At 53.6% G+C, this 24,698-nt stretch overlaps 1 protein-coding gene across 3 annotated transcripts; it reads right to left on the bottom strand.

Annotated features, from left to right (window-relative positions):
- Positions 1-1,013: 1,013 nt before the first annotated feature.
- ZSWIM4 (zinc finger SWIM-type containing 4) lies at positions 1,014-24,171 on the bottom strand. Of its 3 annotated transcripts, none has more exons than XM_065917623.1 (14): positions 23,817-24,171; positions 21,407-21,608; positions 19,405-19,761; positions 17,925-18,073; positions 17,692-17,842; positions 16,363-16,530; positions 15,191-15,541; positions 13,753-13,890; positions 13,158-13,412; positions 12,376-12,511; positions 7,927-8,081; positions 5,889-6,052; positions 4,171-4,252; positions 1,014-3,653 (listed from the first exon to the last, which is right to left on the bottom strand). In XM_065917623.1, exons 1-14 carry the CDS (start codon positions 23,967-23,969, stop codon positions 2,794-2,796), a joined length of 3,321 nt encoding a protein of 1,106 aa, XP_065773695.1. In that variant the 5' UTR covers positions 23,970-24,171; the 3' UTR covers positions 1,014-2,793. The 3 variants fall into 3 exon arrangements, with proteins under 3 accessions (XP_065773695.1, XP_065773697.1, XP_065773696.1); XM_065917625.1 differs by having other exon boundaries at positions 24,059-24,156; XM_065917624.1 differs by lacking the exon at positions 16,363-16,530.
- Positions 24,172-24,698: the final 527 nt, after the last annotated feature.

Below are 24,698 nucleotides of genomic sequence, written 5' to 3' on the forward strand. Positions count from 1 at the left end.
CCCGGAAGTTAACACTGGACATTTGAAGATAACTGGTACTTGATGGTGTTGATCTAATGATATTTAGGGGTGACTTAAGACATAAGGGACAACTTGGATTGGGGGTAAGATTTGAGGTGTCTGGTATCTGAGAACGATGGTGGGGAAATTGTGTATGTGGGCCCAAGGGGGACGGTTGGCTGTGACAGGGACCTGAGTGGTACCCTAGGTCTGTGGGGACATCTGCAGATGACTTGGAGAGCTGAGGGGCACAGTAAGGGGTGCCTCAAATCAGAGGACATTTGAAGGCAGCCGGGAACCCCGAGGGTCAAAGCTGACAGAGCCCTCAGGACTGCCGCCTCTACCCTGCCAGGCCTCCAGGCGGCGCTAAGGGGCTAGTGGGTCCGCTGGGGTCTCCCCTCACATACCTGCGGGAATGTGTGAGGCGGGGCAGAAGGTGGGGTCGCCTCCAACTGGTTCCCTCCAGCGCAGGGCGGTGCCAAGAGCCAATCGCCTTGCCCAGCGCCAGGGAAGGCCCGCCCACGCCTGCGCGCAGGCCCTCGGAGTCCTCTAGCTGCTGGCCCCGCCCAGCCTCGCTCTGAACCCCGCCCCTCCGGGAAGCCTCTGTCCTCGCCTGCCCCAGCCCTGACGCTGACCCAGTCAGCCAGCCCCTCTGTCCGTCAGTCTCTAAAGGCAGGAAACCAGTAAAGGCAACTAAAGGCCTTCCCGCCATCCCCCAGGTCCCCCATCCGCGGGGTAGGAGCCCAGACACGCCCTAGGCGCGCCCGGCATTGACCATGCCCACGTCATCTCGGCAAGAACCTCACCCACCAAGGCCTAGTCTAAACCGCGTTCCCACTTGTGAAGGCTGTGTCTTCCCCACCCAGCTGCACCCAGCACCTGACAGGCACCCTCCCACCCCTGCCACGTGTTTAGAAGCTTGCAAATCACCCCGATAGCGAGGCTTCCCAGGTGGTAAAGACTCCACCTGCCAATGCAGGAGACGCAGGAGACTTGGGTTCGATCCTGCTTGAGGAAAATCATCTAGAGTAAGAATTGGCAACCCACTCCAGTATTCTTGCCAGGAAATCCCATGGACAGAGTAGTCCTGACGGCTACAGTTCATGGGGTCGCAAGAGTCAGACAGGACTGAGCAACTGAGAACGCACACAGGGAACCTCAATAGCGAGTGTCTGGAGCCAGGGCACACCCTAGTGGCCATTCCCAGCACTGCATGGACCAAGCAGCTTGGGGTGAGCAATCAGCGTCCCCAGCCCAGCAAGGTACTAATTCTAGAGCTGTCACTTTCTAAAATTCCATGCCCTTTCCATAAACTTTGGCGCCTCCGCTTTCTCCTCAGACAGGTGTAACAGATGACAGGTGTAAAGCACAGATATAAATACCAGGCTTGCTCACAGTGAGCTCTCCATCCCTGTCTACTATCATCCATACTCTTAACACTGGATGCAACCAGCAGTGGCTCCCATTGCACCCGTCGCTTCAAGCTACTCCCAGAGAAGAGGCTGGAGATTTTCTACAGGGGGAGAAGGGGGCCCTGGCAGGGGCCGCACTGGGGGAGGAGAACATACTTTAGTCTCAAACTAAAATTTAAAGAACAAGCTGTGTTCAACCTTTAAAAAAAAAAAAAGTAAATACAATATGTGGTTCAATAAATAGAAAAAAGTTACAAAATGCAGTGATCTTTGTCCTTAATTACAAGAGGAGAAAAGACAGAGGAGGGTGATTGGGAGCGAGACACTTTCTTCTTCTCCCTGGGCCAAGGTGGGGGGAGGGAGGCCAAAGAGACAGCAACTGGGAATGCAAATAGAAAGACAGGCTAGATGGAAATATGCGAAGAGGGAATAAGATGAAGGACAGAGCAGGGAGACAGAGGAGGAGAAAGGGAGAGCTAGACAGCCAGCCAAAAAATGCTAAGATGTTGGCCACTTTCCTTTCTAGATTGGTTGGGGGGGGGGGGGTCTCTGGCTTGCCTGTCCTTGTCTCCCCCCACACCAGGTTAGGAGGACAGTGTGAGTCTGGCTCGGTTCCTGAGTTGTATGTCCAGTGACTAGTAGGTAGGGGGAGGGGCAGTAATGATCCCCCAGCCTGCCCTGGGACCCTGGCACCCAACAGAGTCCTGGCAGGATGAGGAGGTGAGGTATGTGGCCGAGGCCTGAAGCCTCTTTAAATCCTTCAGTGGGGGGGGGTGAACCATTGGTCCCCATTGGGCAGCCTGGAGAGGGTGTGGCGCTGCCGGTGGGGCCCCTGAGGTGGGGGTGGTGGGTGGGGGGATATTACCAAAGGAGTTTAGATGCCCTAACACAAGCCCTCCATCCACCCAGAGTTGGGCACAGGGAGGGTTTGTCTGCTACTTTGACTTCGAAAACCAGTGTCTGGAGAGTCCTGCTTCCCAGCACTCCCTGCTGCCCCCTCAGCTCCAGGCAGAGCTGTAGCTTTGGGGAGAGAGAGCTTGACTATTGCTTCTGGTCACAATGGGGTCATACCAGCGGCACAAGCACACACCCCCTTCCAGGCCTCTGGGTGGTGGTATGGCTTCTGATCCTCACGTCTCGCACACTCGCTTGCACGCTCCTAGGCACGCACGTGGCAGGATGCCACCTCCTGCCTCCCACCTCCTTTTGGACTTGGGGGGTGGGGGATGGCAGGCAAGACCACCCAGCTTCAGCCAGGCTCCTTCCCTGACTTAATACTGAAATGCCACACGGGCCTTCAGCGTCGAGGCCCCTGATGGAGAGCGGGTGCCACAGGGGCAGGGGCGGAGGGAGAATGCCCCCACCGTCTGCCTTTTGCTCCTCAGCCGAAACGCTCCCGTACCAGGAGCATAAGCTTCTTTTTGCCCTTGTAGGTCTGTTTGAGGTTCTCCAGGAACTGGGCGAACTGCAGGTGTCCATCCGGCGCCAGCAAGAAAGTCTCGCGAGCTTTGCCCAAGAACTCGATGAAGTCGCTGTAGTGACGTGGGCTGATGTGCGTCAGGCGCGAGTGACTGGTGGTGATGTAGGCCGCCACGGCCGCGTCCAGCAGCTGGCACAGCGGTGCCCGGTCGGCGCCCAGAGGCTTGGCAGCCCGGCGAGCCCCAAGGGGCCCCAGGCCGGGCGCCGAGAGGGTCCAGCGGCGCAGGATGTCGGAGAGCATGGGGGCGCAGTGGATGCTGCGGATGATGAGGGGGACGATGGCCGAGAGCTCGTGCCGGCCCAGCGAGTGGCTGAGCGAGCAGGCCCAGAGCACGTCATTGACTGCCGGGTGGCTGTCCTGGTTGAAGGCAATGCTGAGCTGCGCCAGGGCCAGCGTCGCCAGCTTGTAGGCCCGCAGTGGCAGGCCGCGGTGCTCCATGTAGCGCGCCACGGTGAAGAGGTGGGCGTGGCCCAGGCCGCCGGCGGCCGCGTCCAACACAATCTGGTAGGCCGCCTCAAAGGCGGCCTGGTTCTTCTCGCACAGGGTGAGGGCGGGCAGGGCGCAGTTCTGCGGGTCTTTCATGGCGCACTGCAAGGCCAGGGTGCGTGCGCAGGCCCAGAGCTCCTCCCGCCGGGCCGCGTCCAGCTGCAGCCGCAACAGCGTGGCATGGGTAGTGCCCGTTACTGCCACGATGGTGGCTGCCTCCACCGGGGTGAATAAGGAGTACCAATTCTGCATGATGTTCATCAGGGCTTGCGGGCCTGCGGGAAACGAGAGGATGACACTGGTCGGGTATGGGGCAGGGATTCACCTGTGCATGGGTTTACCTTGTGTGCATGGGTTTACCCTGCGTGAATGGATTTACCCTGTGTGCATGGGTTTTCTACGGATTTATCTGTGCATGGGTGTACCTACGTGTATAAGTTTACCCTGACCTACAGGTCCCACCAGGCAAGAATAAAGTTGTACCCCCTCTACCTTCACTCCAGGCTTGACAGAAACTTCACTTTGCTTTTCTAAGGGAGCAGAGGGCAGCTGGGCTGGGTAGGAACTGAGAAGGTGGGTGCTAAGCACTGGAGGGATTGTCCCTTCTCCAAGCCACTTAGCCTGGCCAGCCTCCAGGCTCAGCTGGACACATCCTACCATCCCCCACACCCATCATTCCCTCCTGGCCTAGCCCAGAGCACAGGCTGGGGTCCGGGAAATGGCTCTGCTTCTCCTTCATGCCTGCCTGGTTCTGCATGGAAGTGAGTCGTGAGTCCCCTTGGGGGCTCTCACCAATTTCTGTGGCACAGCTGACCAGCCAGCGCACCATCTCCCTCCGACGCCAGGTCATGGTGTTCAGGGTCATCCGCATCACCTGCAACACGGGACATAGGGAGAGAAGGGGGTCACCCGAGGGAGGCCTATGGGAGGGGGTTGAGGATTCTGAGGAGCCCCAGGAAACTCAGAGATTAAGGACTGAATCAAAGCCATACAGTGTGGGTGAGGGGCTTCACCTGTCTGAACCTCAGCTTCCTCATCTGTAAAATGGAGATAAAAATAGTATCTACTTCACCCAGTTGTGAGAATCAAGTGAAAGTGTGTAGTAAGTAAAGCTTTTTGTACAGTGCCTACAGCTTCAATGTGCTCAGCTGACACCAGCCATTACTGTTAGTGTTATTCTAAGGTCCCATGGATCCTACCTGGGACAACTAACCAACCTGTCACTTTTCTCTGGAAAGTTCTGTGCTTTCTGTCAGATTTCCTCCTGAGGCCCCACACAAAGCACCTACTATTACAGGTCCTACCTTCTTCAGGCCCCACCCCCATTAAGTACCATCCTTGCTGGCCTTTCTCCTGAGACCCCAACCGCAGGTCCTGCCTGGAAGCTCCTAAATAGTGGGGTCACCAACCTAAAGCACCACTCTTGGGGACTTCCCTGATGGTCCAGTGGCTAAGACTCCATGCTCCCAATGCACGGGGCCCAGGTTCAATCCCTGGTCAGGGAACTAGATCTCACATGCTGCAACTAAAAAAAAAAATCCTGCATGCTGCAACTAAAGATCCTGCAAGGAGCAACAAAGATCGAAGATTCTGTGTGCTGCGACTAAGATCTGACATAGCCAAAAAAACCCCCCAAAACACCATCCTTATCTCAACCCCCACAATCCCCCACAACTGCTCCACCCCCTTCACGGCGTGGTTCAGAGGCCAATTCTGCCACTTGTCTGCCCTTTGCTGGCCAGTTCTACACTGGGAAGATGTCACCTGAATCTGTACCTTATTCTCTTATTTTACTTTTGCCACTGAGACCCTGCCCCCATGAGCCCCATACTTGTCTATGCCCTCAAGCCGCGCCCATGCCTCTGCCTTGCCCTTACAGCATGTCCCTCGTCCGGGTCCCAGAGGAGGGCCTGGACACTCACCTGCAGGCCTTACCTCCATGACTTTCAACCACAGACCCCACCCCTAGAAGTGGCTCTTCATTCACAGGACCCTCCCTAAGCCCCGCCCCTCAGTAGCGACACCTCCTTCTCGCCGCAGTCCCCTGCAGGGCCCTTCCCCAAGAAAGCTCCTAGTAGGCAGGCTCTGCAGTTTCAGCCCCGCCCACTCATGGTCCTTAGGGCACATCAACCCCAGGCCAACACACGTAGGTTCTGCTCCCTCTTGTGGCCGCCTGCAAGCTCTGTGATCCCCTTCCGTGTCCTCAGCCACACCCCCAGAAGTAGATTCTCACCTTCAGGTTCTGCAACTGAGTCACTCATTCATAGGCCCCACCCTCACTGGTGACTTCAGGCCCTCACTCTCAGGACTCCTCTCCCTGACCCTGTTCCTCTGTAGCCCCGCCCAGAGATGCCATTCACATCTAGGCCCCGCCCCTAGAGGATGCGAGGCTTACCCTTAGGTCCCGCCCCCAGAAAGACCCTGCACTCAGGCCCCGCCCCCAAGTGGGCCCTTGCCCCGCCCTCATGCCCAGCCGGCCTCGCCCCCATGCTTGCTCCCGCGGCTCTCACCTGAAGGCCCAGCTCCAGCGCAATGCCCAGCAGCGTGGTGTCCGGTGGGGCGCTGGCCGGGGTGGCAGTCTTGCAGGCATCCTGCGCCAGCTTGAAAAGCAAGGCTGGAGAGTGGATGTTCTGCTGGATGGAGCCCAGTACTGCGTGCAGCCACTTGGGGTCTCCTAGAGTTCCGGGAAGGACAGAGGATATCATGGGCATACCCTGCACCAGCCGGATGCTGCCGGACCTGCTTACACAGTTTCTTCCACGCACGTGCAAATGTGTGAATGTGGATGGTGATGTAACTGGCGATGGTTCTATGAAGACCTAGACCACTCTGGGCACTCCCCTTTATCTTTCCTCTGCCCCTTCCCTTTCTGTGGGAGGAAGCCACTGGACCCCTAACTGTCAAGGGCACCAATTCTGGACCCAGCAGATGCCAGATGCCAGGGTTCAAATCACACAAGCTGTGTGATCTTGAGTAAGTCACTTCACCTCTCTGCGCCTTGGCTGCCCCGTTTGTACAATGGATAATACTAATGCCATGGTACATGTCACACAGGGCTACGGTGAGCCCATACTTGTACAGGCCTTAATATGGCAAGACCTATATATGTGAGTGGCTTCCAGGTGGCTCAGTGGTAAAGAGTCCGCACACCAATGCTGGAGCTGCAGGATACACAGGTTCAATCCGTGGATCAGGAAGATCCCTTGGAGGAAGAAATGGCAACCCACTCCAGTATTGTTGCTGGGACAATCCCAAGGACAGAGGAGCCTGACAGGCTAGTCCATGGGGTTGCAAAGAGTCCGACATGACTGATCGATTGAGCATGCAAACACATGCACATATATGAACTTTTATTACTGTTATTATTGTTGACTTAGATCCTATAATTCTGTTACTCAGCTGCAGCCACACCAGCTTCCTCTCTGCTTCTTAAATATAACCAGGCACTCTGCACTGGCTGTTCCTTCTGCCTGGAATACTCTTCCCAGATGCTGTGGACTGAACTGTGTCTCCCAAAATTCATACACTGAAGCCCTAACTCTCTAGAGTGACTGTGTTTAGAGTTTACCTTTGGGAGGTAATTTGGTTTAGATGAGGTCATGAGGCTAGTGCCCCCAGGACGAGATCAGAGTCCTTATATGGACAGGAGGAAACCAGAGATCTCTCTTTCTCTGCCATGTGAGGATACAGTGAGAAGGCAGTCATCTGTAAGCCAGGAAGAGGGCCCTCACCAGGAGCTGACTGTCCTGGCTCCTTGATTTTGAACTTCCAGCCTCCAGAACTGTAAGAAAATAACTTTCTGTTGTTTAAACCACTGCATCTATGGTAGTTTGTTACAGCAGCTGAGCTAAGACACCAGATACTGGCATTACTCCACCTTCATATTGTGGCTTAAATGTCAACTTGCTGTATGCCTCTTCATAGCACTTATTACCTCTCACTGCATAACTATCTTCTTTACCTTATTTATTGTGTGTCTGCCCTCACTAGGAATAACACCATAGAGCATGGGATTTGGGACAGTTTTGTTTGCTACTGGGGCTCAGCATCTGGGACAGGGCCTGGTATATACAGGAAGTGCTCAAGAAGGGACTTCCCTGGTGGCCCAGTGATTAAGAATCCACACTTTCTCTGCAGGGGGTGTGGGTTTGATCCCTGGTCAGGTAACTAAGATCCTGCAGGTCAAAAGAAAAAAAAGAATGTGCTCAGGGAAAACTGTAGGTGCATGCTAAGTCGCGTTTGACTCTTTGTGACCCCGTGGACCGTAGCTCCCCAGGCTGCTCTGTCCATGGGATTCTCCAGGCAATAATATTAGAATGGGTTGCCATGTTCTTCTCCAGGGGATCTTCCTGACCCGGGGGTCGAACCCACATCCCTTATGTCTCCTGCATTGGCAGACAGGTTCTTTATCACTAGCACCATCTGGGAAGCCCCAAGGAAAACTGTGGGATAAGTAAAAGTAAGTGGGGGGAATGGAATGAGGGAAAGGAGGGAGGGAAGTAATGTAAATGACAGGGGGACGGGGGTGGGGGCAGCCATGGTCCTCACCCTTGGCAGCGGTCAGCATGGCAGAGGCCAGCTCACACTGGCGGGTCTCCAGGTGGCCGAGGATGAACCAGCGGGGGAAGCGGTTGCTCATGATGGAGTCCAGCGGGTTGCTGGGAGGTTCTCCAGCTGGAAACGCTGTCTCCAGTACGGGCAGCCTGAGGTGAGAAGAAAGGCAAGCCTGCTGTGAGACAAGGCTGGACTCTCTGTCCTCTCTAGGAGATGCCGCTTGCCTCAGCCAGAACCTACCCTCCAGAGTCAGCAAAGCCCTGGGCGCCCAGGAAGATGGAAGATGTGTGTTGAAGATGTTCACTGCATGTATGACATACATGGGGCTTCCCAGGTGGGGCTAGTGATAAAGAACCTGCCTGCCAATGCAGGAGACATGAGACCTGGGTTCGATCCCTGGGTTAGGAAGATCCCTTGGAGGAAGGCATGGGAACCCACTCCAGTATTCTTGCCTGGAGAATCCCATGGACAGAGGAGCATGGGGGGCTACAGTCCATAGGGCTGCAAAGAGATGGACACGACCTAAGCAACTCATTTTATGCATGCACGCATAAAATACATAACTAATAAAGACTTACTGTATAGCACAGGGAACTCTACCCAGTACTCTGCAATGACCTATATGGGGAAAGAATCTCAAAAAGAGTGGGTATATGTATATGTGGGCTTCCCAGGTGGTACTAGTGGTAAAGAACCTGCTTGTTAATGTGGGAGACAGAAGAGATGTGGGTTCAATCCCTGGGGCGGGAAGATCCCTTGGAGGAGGGCATGGCAACCCACTCCAGTGTTCTTGCCTGGGAAATCCCATGGACAGAGGAGCCTGGTGGGCTACAGTCCATAGGGTCACAGAGTCAGACACAACTGAAGTGACGTAACACACAGGTATACAGATATGCTGCTGCGGCGGCTAAGTCACGTCAGTCGTCTCCAACTCTTTGCAACCCCAATGACTGTAGCCCTCCAGGCTCCTCTGGTCTGTAGGATTCTCCAGGCAAGAATACTGGAGTGGGTTGCCATGCTCTTCTCCAGGGGGTCTTCCCAACCCAGGGATCGAGACATGTCTCTTATGTCTCCTGCATTGGCAGGTAGGTTTTTGCCACCAGTGGCACCTGGGAAGCCCACACATAGGTGTATGTATAATGAATTCACTTCGCTGTACACTGAAAGTAACACAACATTGTAAATCAACTACACTCAAGAAAAACTTAAAAAGACAAAGACGTTCACTGCAGTTGAGACCGAGCAGGGCCCTGTGGGAATCCCAGGCACAGAGGCCTTTCTGTCTGGCATTTCTTGAAGTAAAGACTCCAGTCTCCAGGAACTTCTCTGAGTTCCAAAGGATGGATTCCAACAGTTGCTAATCAAGGGAGGAGCAGCCAAGACACCACCTGAGGCAAGATTAAAGGGGCTGGAGAAACTCACCAAGATGAGGAGACCCAACCACCTGAGATGCAACCCCTGCCCATATCCTGATCTTGTCAGAGACCACATTTTGGACCCACTGTTAAAAACACTCTCATCAGGGCTTCCCTGGGGGTGCAGCGGATAAGAATCCACCTGCTAACGAAGGGGACACGGGTTCGATTTCTGGTCGAGGAAGATTCCACATGCTGCAGAGCAACTAAGCTCGTGTGCTGTAACTAGTGCCTGTGCTTTAGAATCTGTGAACTGCAACTACTGGGCTTTCGTGCCACCACTGCTGAAGCCAGCTTGCCTAGAGCCTGTGCTCTACAACAAGAGAAGCCACTGCAATGAGAGGCCCACATACAGCAACTAGAGAGTAGCCCCACTCTCCGCAACTAGAGAAAAGCCTGCGCAGCAATGAGAACCCAGCACCCAGCACAGCCAAAAATAAATCAATAAATAAAATTATTTAAAAAAATATTTTTAGTGAGCTCTTTCCTGACATGCCCAACAGAAGGGAGAGTGCAACTTCCTCTCCCAACTCCTCTACCCCTTTCTTGCATATCACCATATGCATATGGCATCTTGTCATATGGCAGTATGACATAGTTTACCTAGAAATGTGCTTATTCTCTCTCCCTCACTACAATGTCAGCTCCAAGAGGGCAGGAATTTTTGACTATTTGGGTCATCATTGTATCTCCAGCACCAGAACAATGCCTGCCATCCAACAGGTAAACAACACATGTTTGTTGAAGGACTCGATGGGAGGCCCCTGTAATATATTTTGATCCTCAGCTCACTGTTTACATGCATTTTGTGTTAAGAAAGTTCTCTAAAGCTGTTAAATGTAATCAAAGCATGGAAAAGGAGTCACGACTATTCTGGTTCCAAATATGTAAATGATTTTGCTGGACTTCCCTGGTGGTCTAGTGGTTAATAGTCCACCTGCCAATGCAGGAGACACAGGTTCAATCCCTGGCCCGTGAAGATCCCACATGCCCCACCAAGTAGCTAAGCCCACAACTACCGAAGCCTGAGCACTAGAGAGCCCCTGCTCCATGAAAAAGAAGTCACTGCAGTGAGAAGTCTGAGCAGTGCCACAAACAGTAGGCCCCACTCTCTGCAACTAGAGAAAGCCCGCGTGCATGAATGAGGACCGAGCACAGCCAAAAATAAAATAAATAAATAAAAATTTAAAAAATAAATAAATGACTTTGCTACGTGACTTGGGACACACCTTCAGCCTGTCTATGTGTAAAATGGATGTAAATATACTTATTTCGCTGGGGTGTTTAGAAGATTATATGGGATAATGTGAGTCAGATTTAGATCAGAAGTTGGCACCTTTTCTTCTGCACTGGGTTGGACAGCCAGTATTTTCAGCTTTGTAGGCCATTTGGTCTCTGTCACAACTGTCACTGTTGTATAAAAGCGGACACAGACAATACACAAACAAGTGAGTGGTGCTCTGCACTGATAAAACTTTATTTCTAGAAACTGAAATTTGAGTTTCATGAGTTTTTCATGTGTCACAGAGTACTTTTTGATTTCCTCCCAACCATCTAAAAATATACAAACCATTCTTATCTCAGGGGCTGCACAAAAGCAAGCAGCTGGCCAAAGTTGGCCCATGGGTTGTAATTTGCTAGCACTGGTTTAGAAAAAAGTCTAGCACATAAAAGAGTGTTCTCTAAATCATGGGTCTTAACAGATTATTCAAATATTCTGGAAAATGCACCTCAAACTTTTTTTTTTTTTGCCAGGCCATGCAGCATGTAGGATCCTAGTTCCCCAAGCAGGGATTGAAACTAATCCCCCTGTATTGGGAGCAGAGCCTTAACCACTGGACAGCCAGGGAAGTTCTCAAGTTGTTAATACGTATCTCTGGAGGATAGGATCAGAGGGTGGGAGATGGATTTCACTTAATTTGTTGGGCATGGTTTACTATGGACAGGGCCTTTTAATATTCTGCTTCTATGATCTGCTGGTGCACATGGGGAATGATAACCTGGTCATGCATTGCAACATCTAAATGTCTATCAGTTCCACACTGGCTTTTTCATGGACCCACCCTACAGTGGTTCACCTGTTATGTGATAGGATAAAGCCTTCAAGATGCAAAAGTTCAGTGAAAACAAGGTGCAAAGAATAGGTACACGAGACTTCTTTGGTGGTCCAGTGGCTAAGACTTTGTGCTTCTAATGCAGGGGGCCTGGGTTCCATTCGAGGTGAAGGAACTAGATCCCACATGCTGAAACTAAGAATTCACATGCCGCAGCTAAAAGATCCTGCGTGTCGCAACTAAGGATCCCTCGTGCCTCAATTAAAGATCCTGAGTACGGCAACTAAGATTGAGGGCAGCTAAGTAAATAAATATTAAAAAAAGATTAACCATCATAAGAAACCATTAGGTTATTAAAATAATAATAATAAAAAAAGAATAGGTACCAGAGTTATGGGGCTTCCCTGGTGGTTCAGTGGTAAAGAATTTGCCTGCCAATGCATAGACCGTGGTTTGATCCCTGGGTCAGGAGGATCCCCTGGAGAAGGAAATGGTAACCCACTCCAGTCTTCTTGCCTGGGAAATCCCATGGACAGAGGAGCCTGGTGGGCTACAGTCCATGCGGTTGCAAAAAGAGCCAGACATGACTTAGCGACTAAACAACAGGATGTATCATGGGTGTAAAGGAGAACCAAGTTTTAATTTTCAGATTACAAGTTTGCAGAAATCTAGACTCTTGTAGTATAGATAAGAAAGTGGTAACACTGCTTGCCTCCAGAGAGCTTTGGGTAGGTTGGGATAAACTTGCCTAGAAAAGGACTCTGAATTCTGTGTCATGTGGAGATTTCTCAATTTCAAAATAAAATGACATATTTATATTTAGTCGTCAAGAGCACAGAGCACCCTGGAATGCTAGCATGAGGGAGACTGCATGAACTAAGTTGTGAGTGCAGGCGGAAGGATGGGGCTCCCAGTAGCCTCCCATCCCCTAATCCTTCCCGCCCCAGGGGGCGTCCCCAGCTGCATTTTCTCACCTCATGGCTCGAAGTGCCAGGCGGTAGGCTAGGTCTGGGTCGTGAGGCAGCAGTGCAGTAAACAGGTATCGGGCACAGGTGTGCATGGGTACGCTCTCCCGGAACAGCACTTCTCCAAAGCCACTGAAAGGACCCCCTGCGGGGGCAACCCAAGCTCAACCCCCAGGTGTGGGCGTGTTTCGCCTCTCCCCAGGGGTCCCCACCTTCCAGTGGGGTACGGGCTGACCTAAGATAGAATGGTTGGGGCTAGAGAGGTCCCAGGGGTGGGGAAGCGGGGCTGAAACTAAGACAAGTACTGGAAAATCCGACCCTGGGACCTCTGGGTAGGGGTAGGGCTCAAACGCAGGGTGTAGCCAGAGTGAAGGCAGGGCTGCACTTGCTCTGGGGATGTGGCCAAGCCAGCTTCCTTATGTGGTAGGGGCGGGGCCTCAATAGCAGCCGTTATTGGCTGGCAGGCTTTCTGGGGGCGGGGCCAAAATTTGGACCTCCCCTTTAAGGAACCGCCAAGGTATGTAATGATTGAATGGTTATCACTGACTCAATGAACATGAGTTTGAGCAAACTCAGGGAGATAGTGAAGAACCAGGAAGCCTGGCGTGCTGCAGTCATGGGGTCGCAAAGAGTAGGACACGACTTAGCGACTGACCAATAAGGTATGGAAAGACAATAAGCACCGGAGGTGGAGGTAGAGGCTGGGTCTCCCAACCCGGCAGCAACCAGACCGCCGCGGGGGACTGGACCCTACGTTTCAGGAACGACCCGGCTTAGGAGTGTGGCCTTACCTTCCAGCAGCTGCCCCGCCTGCTTGCGCAGCACCTGCACCAACCGCTCGTCCAGCTCCACTTCCTCCAGCAGGGCCAGCAGCTGCTCCTCGCTGCGCACCACCTTGTCCTGGGCATACAGCCCCTCGGGCAGGGCCCGCTGCTGTCCCAGGCCCAGCAGGGCCACCTCTAGCGCCATCGCCAAATAGGACTCCCCAGGGCTCCCCGGCACGGGGACGTGCTGGTAGGCTACCTTCCGCTTCTCAAGGCCCAAGTCTGTGGGAGAAGGGCATCATGGCTACCGGGGAGGAATCCCTTTTCCTGGGACTCTGGTGGTCCCTGACTTTAAACATGGATACTGTAGGGGTGGAGGAGGTTTATGGAGAGCCAGCTGTTTCTGCACACACCAGGAGGGAGCGCCCACCTTCCAACAGCAGGTAGGCCTATGGTGGCCTCACTTTCAGAAGCTAAGCCTCTTTTTTTTTTTTTTTTGGCACCTCGTACCAGCCAAAGGGCAGGCCAAGTGTAGGGGTGTGGCCAAGTAATAGGAATACTAGGCAAAGGAGTATGGCCAAGGGGTGGTGATCCTCCCACCTCCTCCAGGGGTCCCCAGTACCTGGGTAAATGGCGAGGGTCTCCTCCTCTAGACGACAGGCCTCCAAGAGTGCCCTGCAGAGGCAGCCAATGGGGTCCAGGGGATGGCCCACCCATCCTTCCGTGTTGGTGATGCAGGTGGAACCTTTCTGCAATAGCTCTGAAGGTAGACAAAAAGGCTCAAGGCCCACCCCCTATGAACTCTCCAGGAGGGCTGCTTCTTCCCAAACCCCGAGCCCAGCCTCCAGATGCCCATCCAGCACCTTCGTCTCTGCCCCCTTGAGCTCTGTAGTAGCTCTCACTCCCCTGGCCTTCTGTTCCACACCCAGACTGAGGCGTGGCTAAACTGGGTGCTTTTCAAAACATCCAACCAGTGGCATCCCTCTACATATAACCCTTAATCCTTCTCACTTCTCTCAGGCTCAACCTGCTTTCAGCGCTCTCAAGGACTGATATGAACGTTTCCCCATGATTGTTACACACCCAACCCATTTGGAAGCACATCCTCTCATCTTCTCACACAAGCTGAGCTCTCCCTTGCCTCTGGGCTCCAGCCCATGCTGTTTTTTCTACCTGGAATATAGTTGCTCCCTCTCTTTTTCCTGGGAACCTCATGTACATCCTTAGGATCTAAGCTTAGCTCTTACCTCCTCTGGGCCTGGGGAAGGGTTGGGGCTTTCCCTATGCTTCCAGGCTAGTTTAGAGTTCTGCTCAGATACCAAAGTCCCCATTTTCCCTCATTAAACCCAGGGTTCAATTTCCTGGTAACTAACCCATCAACCCAACCCCATCACCCAGAGTATGCAACTGGTGGCTCCCTCCTGCCTTCCATTATCTAGTCTAGAAACATGTTCTTTTTTGGGTCATACAACATGGAATACAATTTTGAATTTGTTGCCTATATTGGAGAAAAAAAAAAACCAGTAAATTCCACATCAAAGACTCCAGATTTCTGGCCTCTCTTGGAAAAATCTGATCTGGCCATGCTGGGCCCATGTCCTTGAAAAGCATGTGGCTGGATGCATAGAAGCTACATTTCCCAGACCCCTTTGTGTGAGGTGTTAAAGGTGGGAGAAAATAAGCCCATTACTCTTCTGCAGCAGCTGTGAGTAGGTGTGTGTGGGGCTGTCTGGGGCACAGATATAAGGTTTGCCAGCAGGTTCTGAGTTGTCCTCTTGGGAACTGCCTCCCTCCCCCCTGGTTAGGGCTACAGGCAGCAGAACTCTGTGCTTCTGAAGTTCAAGTTTGTGAACCCAGGCAGTGGTTTCCCTGACTTTGAATCTGGCAGCCCTTTCACTGGTTCCGTGAGCCCTTAATCCCCTGTATTAAATTCCTTTCTGCTCAACACACCTAGAGTGGTCTGTTTTCCTGTTGTACCCACAGACCCTCCAGATTGCCACAGCCCCCAACAGTTGGCATTTGTGTCTTCAGCCCCAGGACACGATAAGATTGGTGCCCACCTTTTTTCTGCTGCTTGTAAATCTGTAGCTGATGTCGCTGCTGCAGCCGGAGGGTGTTGACTATGGCGCTTGCCAGCCGCAGGGCCTGGCGGGGGTATCCATGGGCCCTCAGGGTGTCCACACGCGCACAGGTAGTGGGGAAGGGCTCGCCCAGCCAGAGCGGGCGGCCCTGGGGGTCGAAGGTTGGTTTGTCACTGCCCCCGTTGCCTGTGAGGTTGGGGCTGTAGGAGTCACTGGCCAGGATCCTCTGCAGATGGTCATCACTCCAGTGCAGCGACCCAGCCTGCAGGGCGCGGCCAAACACGGTGTGACGGGAACCTGCAGCCATCACCTCCTCCTCCTCCTCTGGGCCTGTGGGAGAGGTGCCCAAATGTGGCCGCATGAGTGGGGCCCTAGCAGTTAGGCGGTGGACAGTTCTATCCCACCAAGTGCCAGCTTGGGCCTAGACTCTGGGTACAGTGATGAGTGTGCCATCATTTCCCCCAATTTTTTCAAAAGACTTAAAGTTGTGTGTGTGTCAGGGGAGCGATCATAGTCCTTCATGAAAGTGAAAGTGTCTGACATGAAAAAGTCGTGTCTGATTCTTTGCAACCCCATGAACTATAGCCCGCCAGGCTCCTCTGTCCATGGAATTCTCCAGGCAGGAATACTGGAGTGGGTAGCCATTCCCTTCTCCAGGGGATCTTTCTGACCCAGGGATCGAACTTGGTCTCTGCTTTGCAGTGGATTCTTTACTGTCTGAGTCACCACAAATGGACAACTGAGTTTGAACAACTGGGTCTGTCCATCTTTCTCCCTCCACACTCAATTTCTTTCTCTTTCCTCTGTTTCTCTCCCTCCCTCTCTGCCTGTCTTTACTTGTCTTTCTCTTCTCAATACCTGTTTCCTTTTCTTTTTGTTTCCCCATCCCCCCACCCGATTTCTGCCTCCATGGCCAGGAGGAGACTGAGTCAGCCCAGAACTACAGGTATCTTAAGTATTTCACATCACTGTCCCTCAGGCTGCCTGCTGCCCCTGCCCTGGACACTCACTGTCTCCTGGCTAGGAGGCAGGTAAGGGCTAGTCCCCTGCCGCCCTGCCTCCATTTTCCCCAGAGCACCATGATGGGGAGGCTAGGCCACAGGCAGTAGGGATGGTTTGCTTAGGGGGAGTGGCAGGGACCCCTCTCCTACCTGGGATGAGGGCTGCAGTGGGCTGCAGGCTGGGCCCATCAAAAGAGTAATTGCCCTCCTCCAGCGGGCACACGTCCAGCTTGTCCCACTTGCTAAGCAGTTGGAGCCAGCTCGTCCGCTCCTCTGGTTTGCAGTGGGGACTCAAGATGACGCACACCCACAGGGCCCCTGGGGAGGGAGGGGAGCCAGTGTGGGCATGGAGGAGGCTCAACACTCACGCCAGCAGGAGCAGCACACACTTATGGAGTGCCTGCTGTGTGCTGGGCACTGGTCTCTGCTTAACTCTCACCTTGGGCCTCTTGCAATTCATCCTCTCTTCACTTTATGGCTCAGAGAGGTAAAGTCACTTGTTCAAAGCCACACAGCTGGGAAGACAGAAGTCAGGACTCAAACCCTGGCTGCCAGACTCCTCTTGCAATTTTTTTTCTCTGTAGCACTTTTCACCATCAATCACAGGGGTCAGCAAACTACCACCCGTGGAGAAAATAAAACCTGCCACTTTTTTTTTTTTCTGAGCTGTACTGCATGTGGGATCTTAGTTCCCCAACCAGGGATCAAACCTGCACCCCTGCCTTGGAAGCACAAAGTTTTAACCACTGGACCACCAGGAAAGTCCCCCACCACCTGTTTTTGAATGGCCTCTGAGCTAAGATTTATTTTTATATTTTTAAATGGTGGATGGGGTGGGGAATAAATAAAAATATTTTTTGATTTGTGAAAATGATATGAAATTCAAATAAACAGTGGCCATAAATACAGTTTATTGGAATGCTACCATGACTACTTTGTTATGTGTTTGTGGTTGCTTTTTTGCTACAACAGATAAAATCGAATAGTTGGGACAAAACCCAAATAGCCCGAAAAGGCAAAACTATTAACTAGCTGGCCCTATGGAAAACCTGTGCTGACCCCTGGCCTGATGGGCTTGTGGGATTTTCTCCTCTCTGTCTGCCCTACTAGGTGTCAGCTCTCTGAGAAGAAGAAATGAAAGTTGCTCAGTCGTTCAGAGTCCGACTCTGTGTGACCCCATGGACTATACAGTCCATGGAATTCTTCAGGCCAGAATATTGGAGTGGGTAGCCTATCCCTTCTCCAGATCTTGCAGACCCAGGAATCAACCGGGGGTCTCCTGCATGGCAGGCGGATTCTTTACCAACTGAGCTATCAGGGAAGCCCTGAGGGCAGGTATTTAATCTCGTTTGTTGCCTGTGGTAGCCCCAGCGCTCAGTACAGCCCTTGTATATTGGCCGTGATACTGAATGAGGACGGATTCAGGGTGGTCGAGCCCAGGAGCTTGCCGCGCTCCCGCTTCTGGGGTCTGGGACTCACCCAGCTCATCCCACAGCTGGCGGCACTTGTCCGTCATGCCGGCGCCCTGCTGCCGCCACAGGGCCAGGCGCGGGTCCTGCAGGAACTGCTCAGTCATGAGGATCAGCATGCGCGCCCCATTGGAGTCACGCATCCGCAGCATCTCGCGCACCTGTGCCAAGACCTGGTGGTGAGAAGGGGCGGGGCTCTGACTCCGGAGTCTAGCCCCGCCCCCGTGCTTGCCCACGCAGCACCTTGCAGAACATCGAGCGCAGCTGCTGGCTGGCGCCATAGTAGCCGCCATTGGACAGCAGCTGTTTCACCTGCTCCTGGATCTGCTCCTCGTCCAGGTGCCAGCAGTTGGCATCCTCGATGCCTGCGCCTGCTGTAGGGTCTGGGGCACCTGTGGGGAGAGAGGGAAAACTCATGCGTGGGCTGGGGAAAGGAGTATGTCAACCAGCCCTCCAAATCGACCAACTCATCCCCAAATTCCATCCATCCCACCTGAAAACTCACTCACCCAACCATCCATCCATCATCTTACCCAAAGCATCACCTACCTTTCCAATCAAGCCACTCACCGGTCTATCCACACCCCCATGTCATGCCATGCATCTTTCCATCTACACATCATAACCCTTAGCACACCTACCTACCCCATTTGTCTATCATCCACCCTACCCATAACTCCCATCTGTTTGCTGATCTACATACCCATCCCATCAGTCCATCCATCCTTCCATCCACCTACCCAACCCTATTTGTTTTTCCAACTCATCTGTACCAACCACTTAAAACACTACTGACCTATTCATCCACTGACCCACACAACCATGCTATCCATCCATCCAGTTAACCCAAACTTTCCATCTATTTTTTCCCCATCAACCATCCATTCATTTGTAATCTCCCCAAACACCCACCAACCCATTAGTGCATCCATCCATCCTATATACTTGATCCATTCACCATGTCAGTCTATATATAATAACATTCATGCACCCATCAACTCACCCCCAATCCATGTATCCCTTGGTCCTTCCAATCTTCCACCAACCCCATCTGTCCACTACCTCAAACTCCCCAATCAAAGGGCATCCCATCCAACTCCACTGCCAAGTACCACCAACTCCCCATTCACCTACCATCCCAGTAAATCACCCATCCACTCATTCCATTCATTCTCCCACACCATCAGTTCACCCCAACACTCCATCATGAACACCTTCTGCAGCCACTCATCACTACCCTCAAACATCCATTCATGCCTCCACCTGCTACTCATCCATCTATTCACTCTCCATCTCACTCCATCCTCCCACCATTAGAGTTAAGCAACACTTGTAGCTCCAAACCACCCCAGAATTCATAACACCTCCGGGTCTATCTCCTAACAATATCCCACCTCTGACACCCACTAAGGTCCACACATACTCCTCATGACCTCAACCCATCCATGATCCCAGGCCTGCTCCTGCGATCTTGGGACACCCCTACCCTGGGGCTGGATATTTCCATTGGCTGATTTCTGACCATTCATCTGCCCAGGGCCAGATCAAATCCAGGTTCTCCCACTTCCTAGGTGTGTGACCTTGACCTCAGGTGGTGGGGCCCCACCCTCATTCCTAGATCAAGGCTATCTTTGGATACTGTGACACATGCCAGCCACACAGCAAGCAAGGTGGCTTTGAGCTGGGGCTTCACCTCTCCCATCAGATCTTGGGGCACTCTTACCATGCACCAGGTTGATCTCAGAGCCCAGGAGGAGGATCTCATCTGCCAAGCGCTGGGCGGTGGGCAGCACCTCGGTGTGGTGGGCGCTGATGAGATACTGCACGAACTTCTGCAGCTGGTCCCGGTTCATCTGGGAGAGTGTCTCAGAGATGGGCAGTCTCAGCTCCACCTGGTGGGCATGCCGAATGCGGTAGAGCGACAGGGCCACCACGTGGGCACAGTAGAAGAGATCACGGTTGTCGCAGCCGCAGCTCACGGATGTGATCTTGCAGCGGTCAAAGCTGATGGAGACGTGGTAAAGGCGCTCAGGCTCTCCGGGGCCTCCTGACTCCCGGATGTTTCCACTCAGGTGGAACCCTAAGACCAAAACCAAACTGTCACTTGCTGTGTCACCCCAGAGATGGGTTGTGCTTGACAATGATGCACAGTAAGACCAAGTGCAAATCCCAGCTGAGTAACCTAGCACAAGTAACCTAACCTTGCTGTGCCTCAGTGTCTGCGTCTGTGAAATGGGAATATTAATGAATAAATGAGGAAGCAGCATCCTCCTCATGCGTTTGTAATGAGGATGAAATGGGTTAATGTAGAACACTGTTTGCAGACAGTAAGTGCTAAATAAATGCTTGTTCTTATTCTAATTCTGAATAATATTACTACAAGCCCTTGGATCATTATGGATACTGCCCAGGCTCCAGGCACCCTGTCACTTCCTGGGAAGATATCAAAGAATCCTGGGGGTGAAGGGTTGCTGTGGCCAGCTAGGGACCAGGTCACCCCATCACCCCCTGCCCCTCCCTGGCCCCTGGGGAGCCCAGATGCCAGGCTCATCCGACTGGTTGGGCAGCTCAGGCTCCAGCCGGCCCTGCCTGTGTCATGCAGGGACACAGCAGCTTCCTCATACCAGTTGGAGGTGGCCGAGCCTGTGGCTGGCTGGGTCATGTCCAGGCAAGGGGGCCCCCAGGCTGACATGGTTCAGAGAGGGTCATCTTGGCTGAGTCCCTGCCTCCAGCCGGGAGATGACCTGACCAGCCCCCATGTGAAGTGTGGCATTCCAAGGCTCATCTGCCTTCTGGCTCAGTCTCCACTGGTTCCCATCTGAGGCCTGCTCCCTGAGGTCTAGATTCATCTTTCATCTCTAGCTCTACACTTCCACCCTCTCCCTTCACTTGGACCCTGCTGTCTGGGGTTTAAGAGCACTCCTTACTGATGATCCTCAACTTCCACTCTTTGTGTAGCCGCTCAGTCGTGTCCGACTCTTTGCAACCCCATGGACAGCAGCACGCCAGGTTTCCCTATCCTTCACCATTCCCCTGAGCTGGTGACTTTCACCCCAGACCCCACCAAATCCTCATTGCCTGAGGTCCAAGACCATCCCTAAACCTATGAACCCAACCTCTACCTGAATCTCTATGCCTGAGGTCTGTCTCTCACCACTGGCTCTAAAACTTCGCCACTTCCCTGGTGGTCCAGTGGTTATGAATCCTCCTTCTAGTCAGTGTATGGGACATGGGTTCGATCTCTGGTGTCGGGGAACTAAGATCCCACCTGCCTCGGGGCAACTAAACTCGTGTGCCACAACCAGGGAGAAGTCCACACGCCCTAACAAAAGATAAATAAATATTTTAAAAAAACCAAACTTTGCCACCAACTCTTACCAAGGACCCTGCTGCCTGAAGTCTGGGATCATTCTTACCTCTGGCTCTAAACCTTGGCCCCAGAGGACTCCTGGGTCCCACTGCCTGAGGTCTGGAACCTCCCCTCACTTTCGGTTTATAATCGCTCCTCAAAACCACTGTCTCTTCCCTGTCTCACTATTTCTACCTTCAGCCCCCAACTAAGCTGACTCAGGTCGAGGCAGATCCCTGATCCTGAGCTCAGAATATTTTGTACAACCCTCTCTGGGCATCAAAGCCTGCCTTTTGGAATCTTCCAGCTTCCCACTCCTCCACACATGCTCTGGACCCCTGGCCTCCCTGGCAGGACTGGAGGGACAGGCACTCACCTACTTGCAGCACACGATCTACGGCCCCACTCTGCAGCAGGTGCAGCCCGCGGGTGAAGGGCACCCGGGCATCGTGCTCGCCCTCCGGGGGCTGGTAGCCCAGTGATGAGTACATACATATCTCCCGCTCGCTTCGTGGAAATGACCAGAACACAATGCGCTTCTGGACTGGCTCCGGCACACGGGAGAACCGCTCCTCAACCTGTAGGAAGGGCTGCCGTGTTAGAGACCCAGGTGTTGGAACCCTGACTTTGCTGCTTACAAGTACCATGACCTTGCAGAACTTCTCTGGCAGCCCAGTGGTTGGGAATCTGCCTTCCAATGCAGGGGATGTGGGTTCAAGCCCTGGTCCAGGAACTAGGACCCCACACGCTGTGGGGCAACTAAGCCCACCCGCCACAAAACAGATGCCACAGTGAAGATCCTGCCTGCCACAGCTAAGACCTGACATAAGCCCAAAATAACTAAATAAAACAAGTAGCATGACCTTGGACGAGTCACTTTGCCTCTCTGAGCTTCAGTTTTTCTCAAGTGTAAGAAGGAGATGTTAAGAGCACCTGCCTTCTGGGTGTCATGAGTATTACATATGCATTAATATGTTTAGCACTTATAATAACACCTGGCCCATTGTTAGTGTTCTAGAACTTTCTGTCACTTCCCTCTTGAATGTCAGGTCCCAGGATCCTAATGGAAGGTAGTCTCACCCCTCAGGTTTGCAGGGTGCGGGTGGGGCAGGAGGAAAGAAGACAAAAGTGATCAGAAGACAAGTGATCAGGCCTACACGGTCTTAGCCTACATTGTCCTAAATGTTTTATGTATATTAAATACCCTTAATTCTACCAGCAACAACCCAATACTTTGGCAGCCTGGGGATTCTAAGCTCAGAAGTAGGGTGAATTCATTTGTTCAGGATCCCACAGCTGATGAGCTCCAGGTCCCAAGATAGGCTCTCTGTTCCAGCTTCTAAGGGTCCCCAGGAAAGGATGGGTGTCCTGCCCACCCCTGGGGGCTCTGGGCAATGAACTGAGCTGGTTGAGCCTACATTCCAATCCAGGCTTGCTACTCACTGGCTGGGTGTCCTTGGGCAAGTTTCTCAACCTCTCTGTGCCCTTGTTTCCTCAAAGTAAGGAGACCAACTGCCAAAGAGCTGCGGACGATTCCATGAGCTTCTGTGGGGCCAGACCTGCCTGAGGCAGGTACATGGGAGCCCTGGAGAAGGTTTTAAGATTGTCCTGGGGGTTTCACACACGATGACAGAGCAGGGACCCTTCAGAATCCCCAGTCATGGATTTCAAAGGGAAGTGGGAGGACCAGTGATTTGCTCGGGGCCTCGGGGACAGTTGGCAGATGACTAAGGAGGGATTTTCCAGGCCATGAATCAGAGCCCGCCCCATCCACACTTGGCCCAGACCCATTGGTTGAGGCAGACTCCCTAATTCTTATGAGGCCAGGGAGCAAAGAAAGCCACTCAAAGCCAAAGAGAAGACAGAGCCTGTCAGTGCTGAGGAAGGCTTGGTCAGGTCCTAGCCACAACTCCACTGAGGCTGGGAAAGTTGACTCTAATAGCTTCTACCCTGGGGCCATCCTGGCAGGGCCCCCAGAAACCATAGGGGTGCACCTGTCCAGGTAGCAAGACCCTGGCCCCACACTTGCTGCCAAACTCTGGAAGGACTGGGATGGTTGAGGGTGGGGGGTGGGGGTGAGGGGAGGGTAGGCACGAGGTAATGGGGGCGGGGGGAGGACTCTGACAATGGGAGTAATCTCTGCAGCCGGTCAGGAGGGGCAGCCCCAGGTGGGAGGTGGTCCCAGAACGACAGGGGGTTGTGTAATAGGGCCTGCGTAAAGGACTGACAAGAGAAGAAGGTGTCCCCATGGGATAAGTGGGTTCTGGAGGCAGGGATCGGGGACAGAAAGGGGTGTCTTGGGCCTGGGATCTATATATATAAAGAGGAGAGTCCTCTAAGGGGGTGTAGGTCAGAAATGTTGGGTCTCTAGGTCCTGAGATCTGGTCTGTTCCCAAGTGGGGGCCGTTGTAAGAGTTGGAGAGAGGATTGAGAATTGAATAGGGTGCCCTAACTCGGGATGAGGATAAGGTGGAACAAGAGAGGTATGCGGTGCTGTAAGAGGACCATAGGGCAGGAGAAAAAGGGTCCCGAACTGGATCAGGGGCACTCAGGTATTCCTAAGTCTTGTGGGCTGAAGAGCAGAGTTGTCCCAGGAAGAGATGGGGGTGGAAGGAGTGAAATGGGAGGATGAGGGGATGTCTTGGGCAGAATTAAGGATTTTGGAGATCTCTGGAGGTGTCTTCGATGGGGACAGGTCCGGAGGCTGGGGTCTGGGCAGGCGGAGGAAAAGATATGTCTAGGAAGAGGCTGGAAGTGGGTTCCTCCCCACCCCGCCTCTCGCTCACCTGCTCAAAGGCCCAGCTCTCGGCTACTCGCTTGGCGCTGAGGTCCAGCAGCGCTTCGGGCCGGCCCCGGCCGCGCACGGCCCCTGCCCCGGCGTCGCGCTCCTCCGGTCCTGCGGGGCAGCCCCGGCTCCGCTTGGCCGCGGGGGGGTCCATCCGGCTGGGCCGGGGCCGGGGCGGGGCCTGTTGAGGGGGTTCTGCTCGAAGCCTGCTCCGCCTCGCCGGCTCCCACGACTCCTACCCACCTTCCTGAGCTTGGTCTGTGCTCGGTCGCCCCGGGACTCGCGCCGCACCCACCCCCGGGCCAGCAGGGTGATGCGGCCCCTTTAAGACGCTTCACAACAATGAAGCTGCCTCGGCCGCCGCTTTATCCTACACCGTGGTCCCGCCTCCGCCTCCCGTCCCCATTGGCCCCCCCTTCGGCCTCCGAGGCCCTCCTCCGCCGTTGGCTGCGCCACCAGATCCGTATCCAAGTCGCCGCTGTTCATTCGTTATATGCACTGCCCGTCTTTTCGGGACTACTCAATCAGGACGCTCAGCGAGCTGGGCTGTCAATCACGAAGAGCCGAAGACCAATCACAGTGGGAGAAGACCCCGCAGCGCCGGCCTTAAGCGGAGTTTCGGGGCGGGTCCTGGGTTCATTCACAACATTCCTCCCCCGCCCCCCTCGGGCTGGACAGCGCTCCCAGGGCTGCTGGGGCTGCGCCCACACACGGCTTTGTTTACTGAGGGTCGCTTCCGGGCGCCGCGAGGGGACAATCAACACTGCTCGGCCCGGGAGCGAGACAGAGCGGCGGGATCCCCGGGCAACCTCTCAGCCCATCCTCCCTCTGGGTTGTGTGGCGTGAGACAGCCTCTCTGGGCGCCAGGTCAAGTTTTGATGCT

The sequence above is a fragment of the Muntiacus reevesi genome, chromosome 1, assembly GCF_963930625.1.
Source record: "Muntiacus reevesi chromosome 1, mMunRee1.1, whole genome shotgun sequence".
Taxonomy (NCBI): Eukaryota; Metazoa; Chordata; class Mammalia; order Artiodactyla; family Cervidae; genus Muntiacus; species Muntiacus reevesi.

Bases quoted from the DNA above. Each gene is read 5' to 3' on its own strand.
- ZSWIM4 (XM_065917623.1), bottom strand. From the start codon at position 23,969: ATGGACCCCCCCGCGGCCAAGCGGAGCCGGGGCTGCCCCGCAGGACCG. The intron at 17,843-17,924 runs GTGCTGCGTGGG...GTCTTGGCACAG, and splicing joins TGCGCTCGATGTTCTGCAAG to GTGCGCGAGATGCTGCGGAT. The intron at 8,082-12,375 runs GTGAGAAAATGC...TTCTCACCTCAG, and splicing joins CTGGCACTTCGAGCCATGAG to GCTGCCCGTACTGGAGACAG.